General features: G+C 40.1%; 1 protein-coding gene across 2 annotated transcripts in view; it reads left to right on the top strand.

The window, feature by feature from the left end:
• arnt2 (aryl-hydrocarbon receptor nuclear translocator 2) overlaps positions 1 to 17,201 on the top strand; it is a 79,879-nt gene that overhangs the window by 58,945 nt on the left and 3,733 nt on the right. For both annotated transcript variants that reach the window (XM_053315656.1, XM_053315649.1), the window contains exons 13-17: positions 407 to 482; positions 1,548 to 1,671; positions 1,906 to 2,008; positions 2,129 to 2,267; positions 4,881 to 5,031. In XM_053315656.1, coding sequence (XP_053171631.1) covers positions 407 to 482; positions 1,548 to 1,671; positions 1,906 to 2,008; positions 2,129 to 2,267; positions 4,881 to 5,031 — 593 coding nt within the window. The remainder of the gene's footprint in view (positions 1 to 406; positions 483 to 1,547; positions 1,672 to 1,905; positions 2,009 to 2,128; positions 2,268 to 4,880; positions 5,032 to 17,201) is intronic.

Here is a 17,201-nt window from a genome sequence, read left to right as displayed (position 1 = left end):
GAATCGGTGATAAGTGGTGCCACTTATGTGTCCAGTGCTTCCTCCATTTTATCTCTGTGCAGCAGCTGATCACAAGCACTTTTCAGCAGCGACCCGGCAAACTCATTGTGGCATCTCTAAACTATGAAGTAACTATGAGCCTGGAACTTCTTCTCTGCTCTCTCTGCTTCCTGTCAAATCACATCTATGTACATATTGAAAGAACCAAGAGTGTACAGTACACACACCTTCACACACCTTCACAAACATGCATCAGCTACATGATACGGGATCAGAAGCTTGATTACACTGTTGCTTTAAACCTGTTGTAGCAAACATGGAAAGAAAGAAAACGGTGTAGATTTTATAGCTCAAATAACTTAGCATTGACAGGTTATTATTATATGTGCCTTCCAATGTGTTGCAGGCAGCTACAGCAGCAGCAGCAGGCAGAGCTGGAGGTTCACCAGAGAGACGGACTGACTGCCTACGATCTCTCTCAGGTCTCTGCTTTAAAACCACATCAGGACTCCTCTATGCTGGTCACGAAATATAATTACACGCAATGTCTATTCATAAGCATAGCATGGTAGATAAATGAGAGGTTTGTTGTTGTGATATTATATAATTTGTACTATGTGCTCATATAGTAGGTTGCATGAAAAATGAAACTAATGACTCTTCTTACATCTTTGCCTGTATTTATTAAGTGTCTCAGATTACAAAGTAAGTCCTAAGTGCAACAAATTCTGAGTGATCCAAGATTGAAATAAAGTGGAACTCCCTTTAATTGGTTTGAAACATTTTGACAATAATCAGGGATGAAGGAGTAAAGTAACGTTTGTCTTTTTTTTCTTTTTGCTTGTCACTGCAACATATTTGGATGGAGTCCCAGCTAGTGAGCCATGTGTTGTACACATAGACTGTATAGAAGAAATGGATGTAATATCCGTGACATCACCCATTGGTTTGTGGACTGCTGCTCAGAAGCCAATAGTTTCGAATCTGGGCAGCGCCATCTTGAAAATTTCAGGTGCATGCTGGGAAAAATAAAAACACGGATTCTACTTATATGGGCATGAGGCGGAGTCATGGGTGGAGCTATGGGCGGAGCGGGGGAGGTTACTATGGTTGCGAGAGCTGGATGTCGAGGACATTGGGCATTCAACCTGTCAATCACGACGTAGCCACGCCCTAATGCATACCCTGCTTTATCGTCAAATATAAAATCAGGGAGGCCAAAATTTCACAAATGAACATCATACTGCATTGAAGAAGGCTTTAAACTAGCGATTGAGACCATAAACACATTTTAAAAACGTTTACTGAGGTTAGAAATCAAGTGAGAAGTTGGCGAATTCTCCATTGACTTGTATAGAGACGGTCGCCCCCTGGTGGCCTTTTGATAAAACGCAGTTCTAAGTTACTTCCGCGTTGGCCTCATTTCAGAGGACCGGAACTCCCCGCCTGTACATGTGTCTGTGTAGGCATATGGGTTCTTTTTTATGTAACGTTTTGTGACTTTATGCCCTATGACACCCCCCCCCCCCCCTTACTTCCACACTCAGGTACCTGTTGCCAGTGTCAGCAGTGGAGTCCATGAAGCAGGGAAGAACATTGACAAGACAGAAGCCCTGTTTTCCCAGGAGAGAGACCCACGCTTTGCTGAGATGTACACTGGCATCTCTGGCTGTAAGACACACACACACACACACACACACACACACACACACACAAACATGGTAGTTTCTGGTTTAGCTTTTATTGTTTTGGTTGTTGTCTTTTTTAACCTGCTGTTGGTCCTCCCTGTTATTTCTATAATGTTGATTTTGGTGAATGTGTGTTTCTTTGTGTGTGTGTGTGTGTGTGTGTGTGTGTGTGTGTGTGTGTGTGTGTGTGTGTGTGTGTGTGTGTGTGTGTGTCTAGCGGGAGATAAGAAGATGATGGTTCCCTCCTCTACAGCAGGAGGACAGCAGCTGTATTCCCAGAGTTCCCCCTTCCAGCAGGGACATTCCAGCAAAAGCTTCAGGTACATGTCACCTGTGTGTATTAGTGTAGGTGATGCTCAGCAGGATACATCAGTTACTAATGTTGCTCTGTGTGTCTTTTCTTTGTGTGTGTGTGTGTGTGTGTGTGTGTGTGTACCCAGTTCCTCTGTGATCCATGTCCCCGGTGTGAATGACATCCAACCATCAGGCTCATCCAACCAGAATCTAGCTCAGATCTCCAGACAGCTCAACCCGGGCCAGGTGGCTTGGTCAGGCAACCGCCCCCCCTTCTCCGGCCAGGTACTTTAATACACACACACACACACACACACACACACACACACACATACATACACTCCTTTTCGTATCAGTAATGAAGTCAGCTATCTGTGTGGTTGTCATGATTGTCAAGCTATTTTTGTCTGTGACCTCCTATACCCCAGATTCCTGTCTCTGATGTCTATTAGTGTGTGTGTGTGTGTGTGTGTTTCATAATCTTGCGCTGCAGGAATGTGCTGAGCATATGTTTTTTAACAAACCCATCTGTCTTCATTCTCCTGGTCTTGATAACTCTTCACACACTGCTGATTGTTGTTTAGGTCATTCCACTGGACTGAAGTCTTTGTTGTCCAGTCATCTTTAAATGCATCATAGTAATTAGAGCCAGACCATACGACCTCATCACCTCTAAACACAGCAGACATTAAGGAGAGCTAACATCACGCAGGGTTTCTGTGTGTTCTACAAAATCAGAATGACTTGTAATTCTTCAGGCTAGATGAACAATAGACAAACACTGGAGAGACAGATGTAAAGTTCAAAAAGGAGTTTATTTGCAAGCAGAGGAGCAGGCAGGTTCAGAGGAGGAATCTATGAAGGTCCATGAAGGGGGACAACAGGGTGTGACTGCAGGCAGAAAACAAGTTAGCTAAAGTATGAGTTATGATGTGTTCCATTTGTACTTTGAAGTTGGAATTTCTGAGTTCCTAGTTGGGATTTTCAACTGGAACGCCCCCTAAAGTCAGATCCCCAACTCGGAAAGTCAGACATACCCCACCAGCCCCAACCTCAAAACCCAGATTGCTCATCAACAGTGTGAACGTTGTAGTAATATCCTGTTTATTAGCAGTTTAGTCTTATTTGAGTCTCATTAAATCAGTGGTACACACAGCACTGTCCAACTTCTATCTGTGGAAGTGTTGCTACAGTGTTTGTGTGATCAAAATACAGCCTAATGTGTTTTTATCAACTGGTAATGCTATCAGTGGCTATCCTGGCTAACACTGGCTTTCCAACAGAAACAACTCAAACTCAGATGTGACGTCATTCCCAGCTCCGAATTCCAACTTCGGACCCTGGTTTTGTTTTTGTTTTATTTTGTTGTTTCACATTTTGTCGTTCATGCCATATTTCATATTATAAATAAAGTGTTGTGCAAGTACATGATACACAAATACATGATTAATAGCATGCCTGCATTCAATTATGGCTCAAATATATTCTGGTAATAATGACTTGTCTTGGGAGAATATTGGTTGTGCCACAAAAACATTAGTATTATTATATTTGAATCAAAACAAGTCCCAAAAGTGTATTTTTCCCTTTGTCTGGCACAGCTTGAAATATTGTACAGCTCTGCTCAAGAGTGAAGTCAGGAAACATGGATTTGTCTGTTATTTATCACATACACAGTGACTGAAATGAATGGTAACCTTGCATTTTATTACAATAATGCAACATTTGCCCTGAACAGTGTTGAAACTAAAATATATTTTATTATCAATACATAATCTCTGTTTGGTTTGTAGTGAAACAAAACAAAACACCTCTGAAAATAATTGACCTCATGCATATCATATCAACATTTTTGGTAACCTTTACAAGTTGTAAAAAATAATCGATTGGAAGTGATACTTAAAGCAGACTATTCAAATGTATCACATGTATTGTTTTTAACCTTATAGTCACTCATGCAGCCAGTTTAAAAGGAGGAAATGACTCAATCTGCTGTTTTGTGCTGTTGTTGTCATCATAATGAACATGGAAAACAGAAGGACAACTAGAGAATGATGTGAAGACACTAGAAAAAAGATAATAGCCAAGCGTGGTCAAGACCTTGATGTTGCTGTGATCACTGTTGCCAATATTATTAAGAAGTTTAAAGACTGTGTAAAGTGAATTCAGACATTTTCTTCTAAACACATTAAATAGGTCATAAATGTATTTCTAAAAAGGTGTAAAAAGCATTTCAACCATTTAGATTTGAAGTGTGGAGCTAGGCTTCACAAACTGTGTTTCAAGATTTCTGTGTTCAGGATTTATAGTGGCCGGGTCTGAACATGGCGGTGATTAGCATAAACCCGCCCCTGCTGCTGTAGAGGTATAAATACTTTATATTTTTATATTCTACTGTTTTTTATTTTATAGGCTACCGTTAGCCAGTTAGTTGAGTTAGCCGCTGAGCTAGCAGCCGAGTTAGTCGCCGAGCTAGCAGCAGAGTTAGCAGCAGAAAGCTTTGACTTGACTTTGGGTGGGCACTCCCACAGCGTTTGGTAGCAGAGAAAGAGGCTGATTTTTACACAACTTTGAGCCTAATTTCATATATATGATTTTTTTTAATCATTCAAATTTGGCAGGGTGGTTAACAACACACAGAGAACACACTCAGAACACATATTTATTCTTACTTTACATGGACTTTAAGGCCCATGGAACTGTAGCAAACATCTGTGAATGTGGTCGCAAGAGGAATATTGTCTAAAATATATAGTATATGACTATGAATTCATTTATTTATTTTACAAAAGAACTAGAAGTCTGCTCAAACTGGAAAATAAGTACTCACAGTTAGTTTTCAGGTAGAGCTGTATCTATGTAGTGACTGTATATCTAACCATTATCTCTGTTCTCCAGTCCAGTAAAGCCCAGTCCAGTCCTTTTGGTATTGGTTCTGGCCACAGCTACCAGACGGACCCAGCTTCTTACAGTCCGCTGTCGTCCCCGGCTACTTCCTCCCCCAGCGGCAACGCCTACTCAGGACTGACCAACCGCACCACAGCTTTCGGTAAGGCCTTCTCTTCATCTTTTATCATTTACAGCTGGATGATCCTGGAGGTCTTACAATTACTTACAATGGAACATTGATTATTCATGATTATTATTACAACAATCATATTGAATACTGTTCCTTTATATCTCAATATGGTACAATATATAATATTTCATTTGAAGTTATTACATTTTCAATTTTGATAAAAAATCACGTCAGGCAAACCTTTGCATGTATAAACTCCGGAACTTCAAATTGCAATTCACTTGAAATCATTAATTTAGCCAACAAAATTCAAACCAATAGCATTATATATGTCCCACTCAAAGCATTATACTGAATTATGACTCAGGTCTATAATAAGGTTTGCAGTGCTGCTATGAATACATTTTCAGTGCATGTGCAGAACATTGTGCAGCGCTACAGGAAATAATGATTAAGAAAGCTGATGTAAGAAGGAAAAGGAAATGTGTAACTTTATTCATGTTGTTAGGGTAGAAAGATAGATAGTGTGAGGATGGTGGTGAATATTGTTGCATGATGGAAAACACTAAGGTAATAAAATGTGATGCAGAGGTAGCAATGCTTCCTCTGGACAGGTGATATACTTGCAAATTATTCCATCATTCCATCATTCAACTGCTCAGTTATATGACCTTTATTGTGTTAGCACTTATTATCTTACTAGCCTTGTGTGTGTGTGTGTGTGTGTGTGTGTGTGTGTGTGTGTGTGTGTGTGTGTGTGTGTGTGTGTGGTGTTAGGTAGACCAGCCTGTTGCTTTCCAACTGTTCAAAAAGATCACACAATCTGCAGTCCTGTAATAAAGTCACAGTATGTTTGATTATGTTGTGTCCTAGTTACACACCATCACTGTCTCAGTTGAACTGAATGTTTTACTGACAGTGGAATAACACACAATGTAGTCAATTGAAGTGCTAAATCCCTCCAGGGAAAGCTGAGTTGTTGAGTTTTTTAGTTTTCCTGCTCGCAAAGCCCTGCCAGCTGTGCCTACAACAACCAGAATGCATTGCACATCTCGCTCTGTCTGTAACATATGGTGCGTTCCAGTTGTACTCGGAAGTCAGAATTTCTGAGTTCCTACTTGGAAATTTCAACTGGACTATCTCCTGACTGGTTCCAAAGCACTATGTTCAGCCAAGAGTTTGGCTATATCTCTGCTCCAACATTATATTGTATAGTTGTTTTTTATGTTGGATTCAGCTTTTCAGGATGAATCACAGAGAAACTTAGCAGCTTAGCTTAGTTTAGCTATGGCTCTCTGGTCCTTCATCACAGTCTGCCTTGTATCATGAAACTATTTTTTTCCCAAATATGCACATATTTTGTATAATATTTGTTTTGGGAGAGCCACATTTTACTGTCCTAGAAGGCACCACTAGAGAAAATGACTAATGCTGGTTGGTATACATTGTCTGCTGAATGACACACTTTGCTTCACCTACTGGACATTTGCCAGCACATGAGTGTGGAGCTCTGGGTTCAAACTACATGCAGGGAAGTTAAATATAGTTTATTTGAATATATTACCTACATTGTAAAGACACAACACTGCTTCTGTCTAACCTCCACAGTCTGGATGTTGAGTAATTCAACTCTAATCAGCATTACTTTGATCCAGTTGTGATCTATGAATTCCTGCATTGAAGTCAAAGGAAATACATCATTCAATAAAAACTGGAAACATGTAAAATTGTAAAAAAAGGAATTTTTGGCCACTTGTATCTGTTTTCATGTTCTCTTTGTGTTGTTGTTACCTATGCATGGTTTTAGCATTATAACACCTGATAGCAGTACAGCTCATCATGGTGATTTTACTGATGTGCAGGTAAAAAATGTCTATCTGCCTGTAAAGCATCTTTAGATAAGTTCTATAGAATATTCAGATCATATTTCTCAGCATAAGCAGAACAAAATAGTTTAAAAGTCAAATCTTTGACATACATTACAGTGTTATTGTGAGATTTCACCACAGCTGCTTTACTTTTACCAACAACCCTGATTGGTGTTGTGCCAGAGAGACCCCAAGTGGGATTACCAAGGATTTGTGGCCCCCCTTTAGACCCTGAACAGCCTAACTGTATTTCCTCATTAACTAAAGGGCCACATTGAGGTTTTGCACCAGAAAGATGGAAGAGAAGCAACATCAAGGAAAATGTGTTTGGTCTCATTCTATACAGTATGTATTTTGACTTGTTCCTGTAAAGAGGTGTAAATGATGGAGGGAATGGAAATCTATACAAATAACTACTACATGTGATTTATGATTTAAGGTTTGGCCTGGAGACAGTAGTGACCAATCAGAAAGGAGGGGGGGTTGCGGGGCCGTCTATTCAATGCCCGCCCCCTTTGTGCCAAAACTCAGCAAAGGCGAGCGAGTAGAAGGCACAGAGAGTGACAGCGAGCGCGCAGAAAGTGGCCGCGAGCTCACAGAGAGTGGCCGCGAGCGTGTAAAGAGAGACCGCGAGCGCGCAGAGAGTGACGGCGAGCGTGCAGATAGTGGTCTTTATGCGCGCTGATTATGGTTTTTATGCGCGCGGTTTTTGGCACTGAAATGACGCCATACTTTTTCCTTTAAGTAGGTCTTTGACATAATGTCAAAACTGTTATTCTTCACATTCTGTTGATCATTTTAGTTCATTTTGAATGTTTCCAACAATAATTTGGACCAAATCCTACACATTAAACAGACTCTGTATTCAGTTCAATTAAGAAAAGCATTTCCTTGCTTTCAGGCATACTGTCTTATTTTGTTCCTGGTATAGAGGTAATTACATGGATGGGGGAGCAAAGCAGACAGAGCTGGAGTCACTCATTAGCGCTTCCAACCTCCATTTATACACATCATTCAGTGTAGCCTTCAAAGCTGTTTTGCTCACCACACACTGTGTTAACAGCTTACTCACACCAGCCTTTTATGAGTGCCATGAATAACACAGCGAGGATGCATCTGATAAGTGCTTCTAAACGCTACTTAGGAAAAAGTCTTTTTCCACTGACAGATTGTCACAAATGAAAGTGATGTCACATTGCCTGCACTGACTTGTCTGCATGTCTTCATGTACAAGAATACTCAGTATTATTGCATTTATAAAAGCCCATTTGCCTAGAAACACAATAAGTGTGTTGAAGATGCAGTTGTTGTGTTCCACCTTGCTGTGATGGGATGTTTATGTGCTGCTGGGAGACATCAGCATTGTATCCAATCCTTTCTTCTTGTCCCTGTAGGTAATGTAAGTAGTGGATGTGTACACTTTATACTTATTGTACAGTTGCAACCCCCTCACTTCCTCAGATGTTATAGTGATGAAATGTTGGGCTATGTCCCACAGCCAGGCAGGTCCAGAAGTCTGATACGTTTGATACTTCCTTATAATGCTCCCAATCCTATTTTTTGGAGTGTTACATTTTTTTGGAAATATTCTTATACCCAATGTCCTTCAGGTGCAATGAAATAATTAGCTCTCTTCAACCTTTAATACCTTTATGGGTGCTGTTTTTACATGAAACTTAAGCCATACACTAGCAGAAGGTTTTAATAACAGCAATAAGTATAATATATAGTATAACAAAATATACTGTGACACACACATGCTACATGCTACATGATACATGATTTTATTTATCACTGAACTGATAAAGAAGTCATCCAAAGCAAAATCTTGCTCTTTGAAAGAACTTTGATTGATAAATCAGAGAGAGAGAGAGAGAGAGAGAGAGAGAGAGAGAGAGAGAGAGAGAGAGAGAGAGAGAGAGAGAGAGAGAGAGAGAGAGAGAGAGAGAGAGAGAGAGAGAGAGAGAGAGAGAGAGAGAGAGAGAGAGAGAGAGAGAGAGAGAGAGAGAGAGAGAGAGAGAGAGAGAGAGAGAGAGAGAGAGAGAGAACTACGTTACACACATCTTTTAACAGTAATGACTTTAACACAGATAGGCTGTTTAATGCATGTGCTCCTGTTGTTTGTGCTTCATGACAATACATCAGCTTCATATCTGAAGAGTGTTAGCATGCTAGCTACGTAGCCTGTAGTCTGGTCAGGAAACACAAACTACCAGCACAGATACAGCTACCACAGCTACATGTGATCATTATCATGGACCATGGCCACCTGGAGTCCTGACAGTCTCATAAAGTGCAACAGGTGTGTTTGTAGTAGCTCAGGTAGCATGTGACTGGAAATAACTCTTTTATACACATTGTAATAACATTTTTATGTCAAAACTAAATTCATAACATTAAATTACTTTAATACCCTGCGGAGGAGAACATGCTAATAGTTGAAGCATTTGACAGTGAGCCACAGTGCTGGACAGATCTACTGAGCCTCAACCCCTCTCTGGCTGAAAGAGGAATTATAGGAAACAAAAGGCTGAGAAGCCATGCTTTAGTGTGTGTTCAGTCAGTGATGGCTCATCAGCCAGCTGCTCAGCACTCCTGCTGTTTGTTGTCCACATGACTGTAGGAAGAAAGCATGTCCAGCATGCAGAGGACACTTAATGCTTTTTTAATGGACACACACATTAGCCAAATGGAATATCTCTCACTATATATCCTGTCTGTTCTCTCTCTCATTATACACATTCTCCATCGACTCTTTCTTTCTTTCTTTCTTTCTTTCTGTCTGTCTGTCTTTCTTTCTCTCTTCCTTCCTTCCTTCCTTCCTCCCTTCCTTCCTTCCTTCCTTCCTTCCCTCCATCCTTCCTTCCCTCCTTCCTCCCTTCCTCCCTTCTTTCCTTCCTTCCTTCCTTCCTTTCTTTCTTCATTCCTTCTTTCCTTCCTTCCTTCCTTCCTTCCTTCCTTCCTTCCTTCCCTTCCTTCCTTCCTTCCTTCCTCCCTTCCTTCCCTCCCTGTCAGAGGATTTGAAGGATGAATTCAGTCACAGTGTTTTTTAGTATTCAGTCTATGCTTATGATAAGCTCTTGTTTTTCCTTATCTCTTATGCTTTCCTTTCCACTCCATGTGTAGTACACAAAAAGACATCTATGTGTTTGGTTAATTACTTTTCCATTTGTACATATGTTCTCTCTCTTCAGTCTATCAGACTCTAGCTGGTATCAGTGTAGAGAAGAGATGAACACTCTGTTTATTATTGTGCAACAGTAAGAATGTTCCTCTGCAGAGAAGGAAGACAGCTTATCAATTTGCTTTGCTTTAATGTACTCAGTAGACTCTCAAAACAGCCTTGCAGGGGTGTGTGTGTGTGTGTGTGTGTATTTTCATATTTTGTGTACAGAGGAAAGTGTGTAGCTGCAGTTCTTTCTGCAGCTGTTAATAAATGGTGTTGATACAGACTACAAAGAAGATTGTTTTTGTATTATTGTAAATGTAACAAACCTCATAAAACACCTAAAGCAAGCTTCACAGAGATGATCAACCAGATTTGAATATTTAGTATTAATGAAAACAACAGTGTTTTGTTCAGTGTATATATTACATATTTAGAGTGAGGAGATACTTCAAACATGCAGGGCAGTATCTCTCTAGGAGCAGGGCTGGAGAACACTGGTATATTACATATATTCAATATATAAAACATTTGTATACATATGGTGTGTGTGTGTGTGTGTGTGTGGGTGGGGTGGGGGGGTTGAAACTGCTATTTAACTTTAATTTTCACTGCCTGCAATAATCCAAACTCAACATTTTCTCCATGCTTCTTTTCACTGTTGATAACCTGACTGTCCTCACTCACTACACACTGAATACTTTAACATTCTCTGTTCATGTTAAGCTACTTTCAGTAGCTCAAATAAAATAATCCTTCTCCTTCCTGCTAAATTGTTTACTATAACATATATAGTAATATATTACTATATTTACATGACAGAGTAACACACTTACTAAAAAGCCACAGATTTCATTTTAATTAAAATCCACAATTGTACTATCCCAGTTGAATCTTGTGAAGATTACTCTTTACTCTTTGTCATTATTCTTTTTCCATTCGTTTCCTGCACCTCTGTGATGCAGGTGTAATAACAGCTTTTCATGTAAAACACCTGCAGGAAGTGTTGAGCTTTATTGACCGTAGCTTAACACTGATGAAAAAAAAGTTGATTTAGAATGAGATAGAGTCTGTGTTAGAAAAGAAAGTATCTGAACAAGTCAGACAGGAAAGTTTCAGTGATGTAGTGTACATTATGCTGACTGCAGGTAAAGGTGGAGGAAGCTTTTTTTTCATGTAAACCCACCTATTCATTGTAATACAGGGTTTGATAGATAGCGCTTCTGTCACAAATTAGCCCACAGTCTACTGACTACTAATTATTTTGTTATTTGTTTTGAATCTAACACAAAAAACGAAAAAAAAGCCTTTTCGTATTTTAATTTTAGACTCAGATAAATAATAATAATACGAAATGGCAAAAACGGACCACAGTACTGTATTTGATTATGTGCAATTATACAGCACATTTGTGCCAGCCAACCCTAGTCTATTCAGTGCATGCTTTAAGCCAGGTAAGCCCAGCCACCTTATTAGCATTATCATTGCTCAACTTTTTGTTTGGGCTTAATGGGCCATTTGGTTCCATTGTCACACAAATCACGCACAGAGATTCAGAATCAGAATAGTGTTCATGACGTTGGAACTGTTTTCTGAGAGGGGTCACTGTGAACTTTCATAATGATCAAATCTCTCCTGCAGCCAGGTTTTCAGCCTGCGCAAGGCTGAGAAAGAGCGCTCAGATGCCGCGACACATATGGGCCAGACAGAGTTTAATGAGCATTAATTATATCAAAAAGATAAATATAAGTCAGACAAATTGAGTTTATATTCAGATTCGTTATTATTATTACAGTAACTAACTAGTTAATTAAAGGTTGAATATGGAGAATGAGTCGCAACAACCAAAAATAACTCCAGAAGTCGGGTTGCCAGGTTCGTTCTCGAATATGTCAATCGATCAGCCTGCACCATGTCAAGTGATGAATCATACAGGGTAACGACTAATTTCGACCAATTAATTTTACAACAGTATTTAACGTTAGCCACGTCTTCAACTGGAAGTCTTTCTTTGAGTGGTGTGTAATCGATTAGCTAGCTAGCTCCCAACTCAAAATGATTGCTTGTTTCTGTAGCCTGATCGGCGTGAGCAGACCAGTCAGTAAACTACACGATAACCCATAATGCATTTCGTTCATACCCAAGCTGAAATCGGCAGGCTGAAGCGGATCTTATTTTAGCTCTAACTCTGTAAATATACCACTTTATCCACATTTCTAACCTTTTTAGGTGAGAAAGTAGCCCTTTAGATCCACAATGTGACGCTAATTTGTCCAAATAACACCTGCTTAAAGTTTTGTTCCTGCCAATTCGGAGCCACTCAAGTTAGCCGTAGTGAGTAACGCACTTACGGTCATTTTCATAAAATAAAGCACCTGTTGCCTTTTATTATTAAGAAAACCATAACGGTAGAGTTGGTGCTTTTATTTTGAAAACAGGAAGCGAACATACCCTCGCTGTAACTAACTTGAAACCACCGTTATGTTACATTACATTGTAACGGCAGTGGGAGTAGCAGTTAAACCTGTTAAACTCCAAGGTCCCCCAATTAGGAGACCTTGAGACTCTCCGCAGCAAAAGGCATAAAACGCTGCCCTAATTATGTAGCAATACAGTCATACTGCACATCAAATTAAATAGGAGAAACTCCGCTACAAGCACGTCATTTTTACAAACACCAAACACAACTCAACACCAAGCATATTAATGATCAAATATCAAAATCCGAATAGCGTCAGAAAGTCAACCCACTCTCCACATTTCCATTGCTACCGTTTTGATACTTCATGGTACACAAACAAATAGCATCTCATATGAAAGCTAAGACCCTGGTGATTTCAACAGTACCACTATTACTGCGCTAAAAACTCAGTGAACCAGCAGCCAAAGAATACAAAGGTAAACAACCACTTATTTACAGCGACTAACAGATATTCTGTCTTACCTTTTGAAGTTTTGTGATGAAAAGTTGTACTTGAGAGCAAAAAACGCTGGTTTTAGTGAGTCCAACATGTGTTTGTTTTCAACTCCATTTCACCCATTGCCAGCCTACAGTAGCTGCGCAGGAATAATAGACAACCCTGGCAACCCGCAATTCCGGCCGCTAATTGGCTGGTACAATGTAAACAGAACGTGTCAGAAAGTCATTGTCGAACCCGTCAAAAAATGTTAAAATTATTAATTCAGACTACTTTTTTTTTTATGGAAAAGCAATACTTTCATTTTGCACCCCTCAAAACGCCCCGTGGGTGTATTATTTTTAAAAAAAAAAGAAGCTTTTAATAAATATTCTACATATTCAACCTTTAACTATTGGTGTAAAACTGAAAACTCAACCACACATACAGTAGCATATGTGCTGGATATAGTGCGTGCACAAACAGTGTCTTGATCTTGATTTTCGGTGGGGGAGGTGTCCAGCTCGAAGGTGATGGGTTGAGGGGGATGGTTGCAGTGCTGTCCCATTGTCTTTCAAAGCGAATGCCTCCCGTCCCCCGCTGGCCCGCACTCACATTACCTCAAAACCCAAGTGTACCCAAGTGTACTCAAGCACGGTTGCCTCCGGCACATACGTTGCACAAAAACATAACGCATGCTGCGCCGGTAAAACACAACGCACTATGATTAAAAAGTACAAGCATATTCTTCTGAGTCATGCCTGAGTCATGCAGTAGCCTGCTACAGATACTTGTGTAAAAAAGACATACTGATTCAACTCTTGATCTCCAGTGATCATTCACACTCGCAGCCTCTCCAGCGGAGCAGCTATAGAACAGACTTAGTTTAACTGAATGACTTAGAAGTCGCCAAATGACTTGCTTTAACGAATTTTGTTAGTTTATATAATGCAGATTTGTAAAATATTACTTTTATGAGGGTCACAGTCACAGACTGTATAAACTTAGCATTTCATAATTGTGGTAACAGCGGTGCAGCAGATGTAATGAAGTCCACGCTGGATGCAAACTAATATTGAACCCTTTAGCCTATTCATTATAATGTCCATGGACATAAATTGAGTTCTTTTGCCTTAATATTGATAAAATAATACACAAAAAATTGGGATTGGGAACCCATATATGCATAATGACTCCTCGTTGCATTTAGTGTTACTTAAAATGACCAGGGCTCAGCTAATGTTGCCTTTTAAAAATCGTTGATTTTCCGGGAAAAATATTAAGTATTTTAAAAATATTAATTAATATTAATTAATTAAGTGTACAGTGCTCAAGCACACCTCTTCCAACTGTACTGGGCCAGGGAAGTGTACCGTACTCAAGAACGGTACACTTGCACTCACACCAGCCAAATAATCCGGACTTTAGTGGGCAAACATGCTTGGGCACGGTATGATTGCCTAGTGTAAGTGCCCTCTGATTTAAAGTAGACACCATAGACTGTATAAAAGAAACCGACCAGTATGAATGAAGCAAGCTCACGGGGCGAGCACGCAGGGAATAAAAAGGCGACAATTTATGAAAAAAGGTAATTCATTTCATTGGATCATTTGCTGATGACGATCAGCCTCCTTAAGAGACCACATGTGGGGTAGAAGCCGCTGATTGGCTGAGAAGCTTTCACTCAAAGCTTTCCTCAGGCTGGACCTTTGCCCCGAGGCAACTATTAATCTTCTCCATACTTATTCTTCTTCCGCCGTTTTTCGGCGCGTAACTCCTCCCGCAGCTTTGAGAAAACCCTGACAATATATACATCAAAACGTGCGGTTCGATCGGGGGATGGGTGCTATGACTTTTGGTGTTGAAATTCCAATTTTTCCCAAAGTTATTCCCAAAAAAACGGGAGATTTCTCCATTGGAAATGAATGGGAATTTTTTGAAAACCACCAAAAATTTCACCTTTTTTCAGAGTCACCTAGCTCGCTCATACCTGAACGTAGAAACGTGATTCAAACTTTACAACAGAGGAAAACTTGTCCTCTCTCGAAAAATACCAAACTATTTTCCATACCATGTAAACTTTTCAAACTATGAGCAGTCAAACGAGGAGTGGAAATCACTTTTTTATCAAAGTTAGAGTGGAAGCGGCAGTTAGCTAGAGTGTGAGAAGCAGTAAAAAATGACCTCAGTTTTTATTTTTAACTCGAGCTCACGGCCAAACCGTAAAAAGGAGACAAATAATGTTTTGTCAAAATGTAGACATAGGTGTTGGGATTCATAAAATGTGAAGTTGACAGGCGGGGTCTGCACAAAATTTAAACGGGGGGGCCGAGACCGGCAGCAATCCCTGTCTCGCTCCCCATTAAACCTAATGTAATCGTCTTCTTTTTTCAAATGAATCTCACTCTGTGTTCACACTGAGCTTACTCGCTCATTTTAAGGAATATCTGAATAAAATAAACACTGTCAGAATCTGCCGGCTTCTGTGTCTCTCATGGTGTTTTCGGTTTTTGGACAGGAGTTACGGTTTTCTCACAGTTTGCAATTGTTCGGGACCTTGTCAGAAGCCAAATTTCTCAGAATTTTGAGACATTTTTCAAGGCAGATCCTGAAATCGCCGTAGCAACCGCAGGGCCTTAGCTGACCTTGGCAACCTGTTGCTGGGCAGAATCTGATCTACCTTTTTGTGATTGGCTGAACTGACCTACCTTTTTGTGATTGGCTAATTCTACCTGTCTGTCTGTTTTGCCAGTTAACTGAGGTAACGGCCGAGCTAGTATTGATAGTCTCTCTATATATACATATGAATTATATTGACACTCTTACTGCTCAAATGCTGGCTTGTGTGTGTGTGTGTGTGTGTGTGTGTGTGTGTGTGTGAGTACACACTGTGTTGTAGTGCTTAGAGTTAGTGCATGTTGCTACTGCCTTGTGCTCTGTGTGCTACTCTCTGCTTACATCTACTGTTACACTTGATACACTTGTCACTCACTCGGCGGCAAAATTGGCCACGCCTCCGGGCAGCTATTTGGCCATAGGAAGACCAACCGGCTATCTAAATGAATAGGGAGAGAGCTGTATCTCCATTTTCCGAGGTCTAAGGGACATAAAAAACATATGTTTTAAAATCACGATGAAAATCAAACTATTATCGCTGAAAGGGTTTGATGGTTTGGTATCAAATTAACGTTTTAAAAGCCTTTTTCCTTACAGGCATCTTGGACTGCGCATGCGCAATACTTCACGACAGTCTTCATTTACGGCAGGCACTGACAGCAAGACGTCATCTTACGCTCACAGTAGAGACAGGAGTTTGCTCACAGTCAACTTTCCCAGATCATGCCACAATTTTGGATAAAGCATTACAAAATATATGTACACAAAGTAGTATAAACTGCTGATCATGTGTTTTAAAATGTCGCTGTTGAAAATGACTTCCAAGTGTCGCAAAAACGTGACCGCGTAGGACCAGCAAAATGATTGGAGCAACGGCACCAGAAGAGGCGGGACATGTGCAAACACCGGCCATCTTGGCGTTACGTAGTTTCCCTATGCATTTCAATGGGAGTGATATGTCTCCTCTTATTATAATGTCTCTGATACTGACTAGTAAGATGTACGACTTTTGGTGTTGAAATTCCAATTTTTCCCAAAGTTATTCCCAAAACAAAACAGGCATAATTCTCCATTGGAAATGAATGGGAATTTCTTTGTGAACACAAAATTTCATCTTTTTTCAGAATCACCTAGCTCTCTTATACTTGCACATAGAAATGTGATTCAAACTTTAAAACAAAGGAAAACTTGTGCTCTCTTCACAACACTAAACTGTTTTAACATAACATGTAAACTTTTCAAAATATGAGCAGTCAAACGAGGAGTGGAAATCACTTTTTTTTCAAAGTTAGAGTGGAAGTGTCACTTATTGACACTCTTACTGCTCAAATGCAGGCCAGGCAGGTGTGTGTGTGTGTGTGTGTCTTTGTCTGTGTGTGAGTGTTTGTACACACTGTGTTGTGTGCTATAACAGGGTATGTGTGAAGTGTAAAGTGCTGTAGTGTAGTGCTTAGAGTTAGTGCATGTTGCTACTGCCTTGTGCTCTGTGTGCTACTCTCTGCTTACATCTACTGTTACACTTGATACTGACCAGTAAGATGTACTTAATACTGCCACAGTAAAAGTTACTTAGTGTTATATGATCAGGGTGACTTTTGAACACTGGAAATAAATCATGTACTCGTCCCGGCAGTAGCCCTGTGGCACTCAAAA

Source organism: Scomber japonicus, chromosome 1 (assembly GCF_027409825.1).
Source record: "Scomber japonicus isolate fScoJap1 chromosome 1, fScoJap1.pri, whole genome shotgun sequence".
Taxonomy (NCBI): Eukaryota; Metazoa; Chordata; class Actinopteri; order Scombriformes; family Scombridae; genus Scomber; species Scomber japonicus.
Note: the sequence above shows the minus strand (reverse complement) of the source record. Positions and strands in the feature narration are given on the sequence as shown.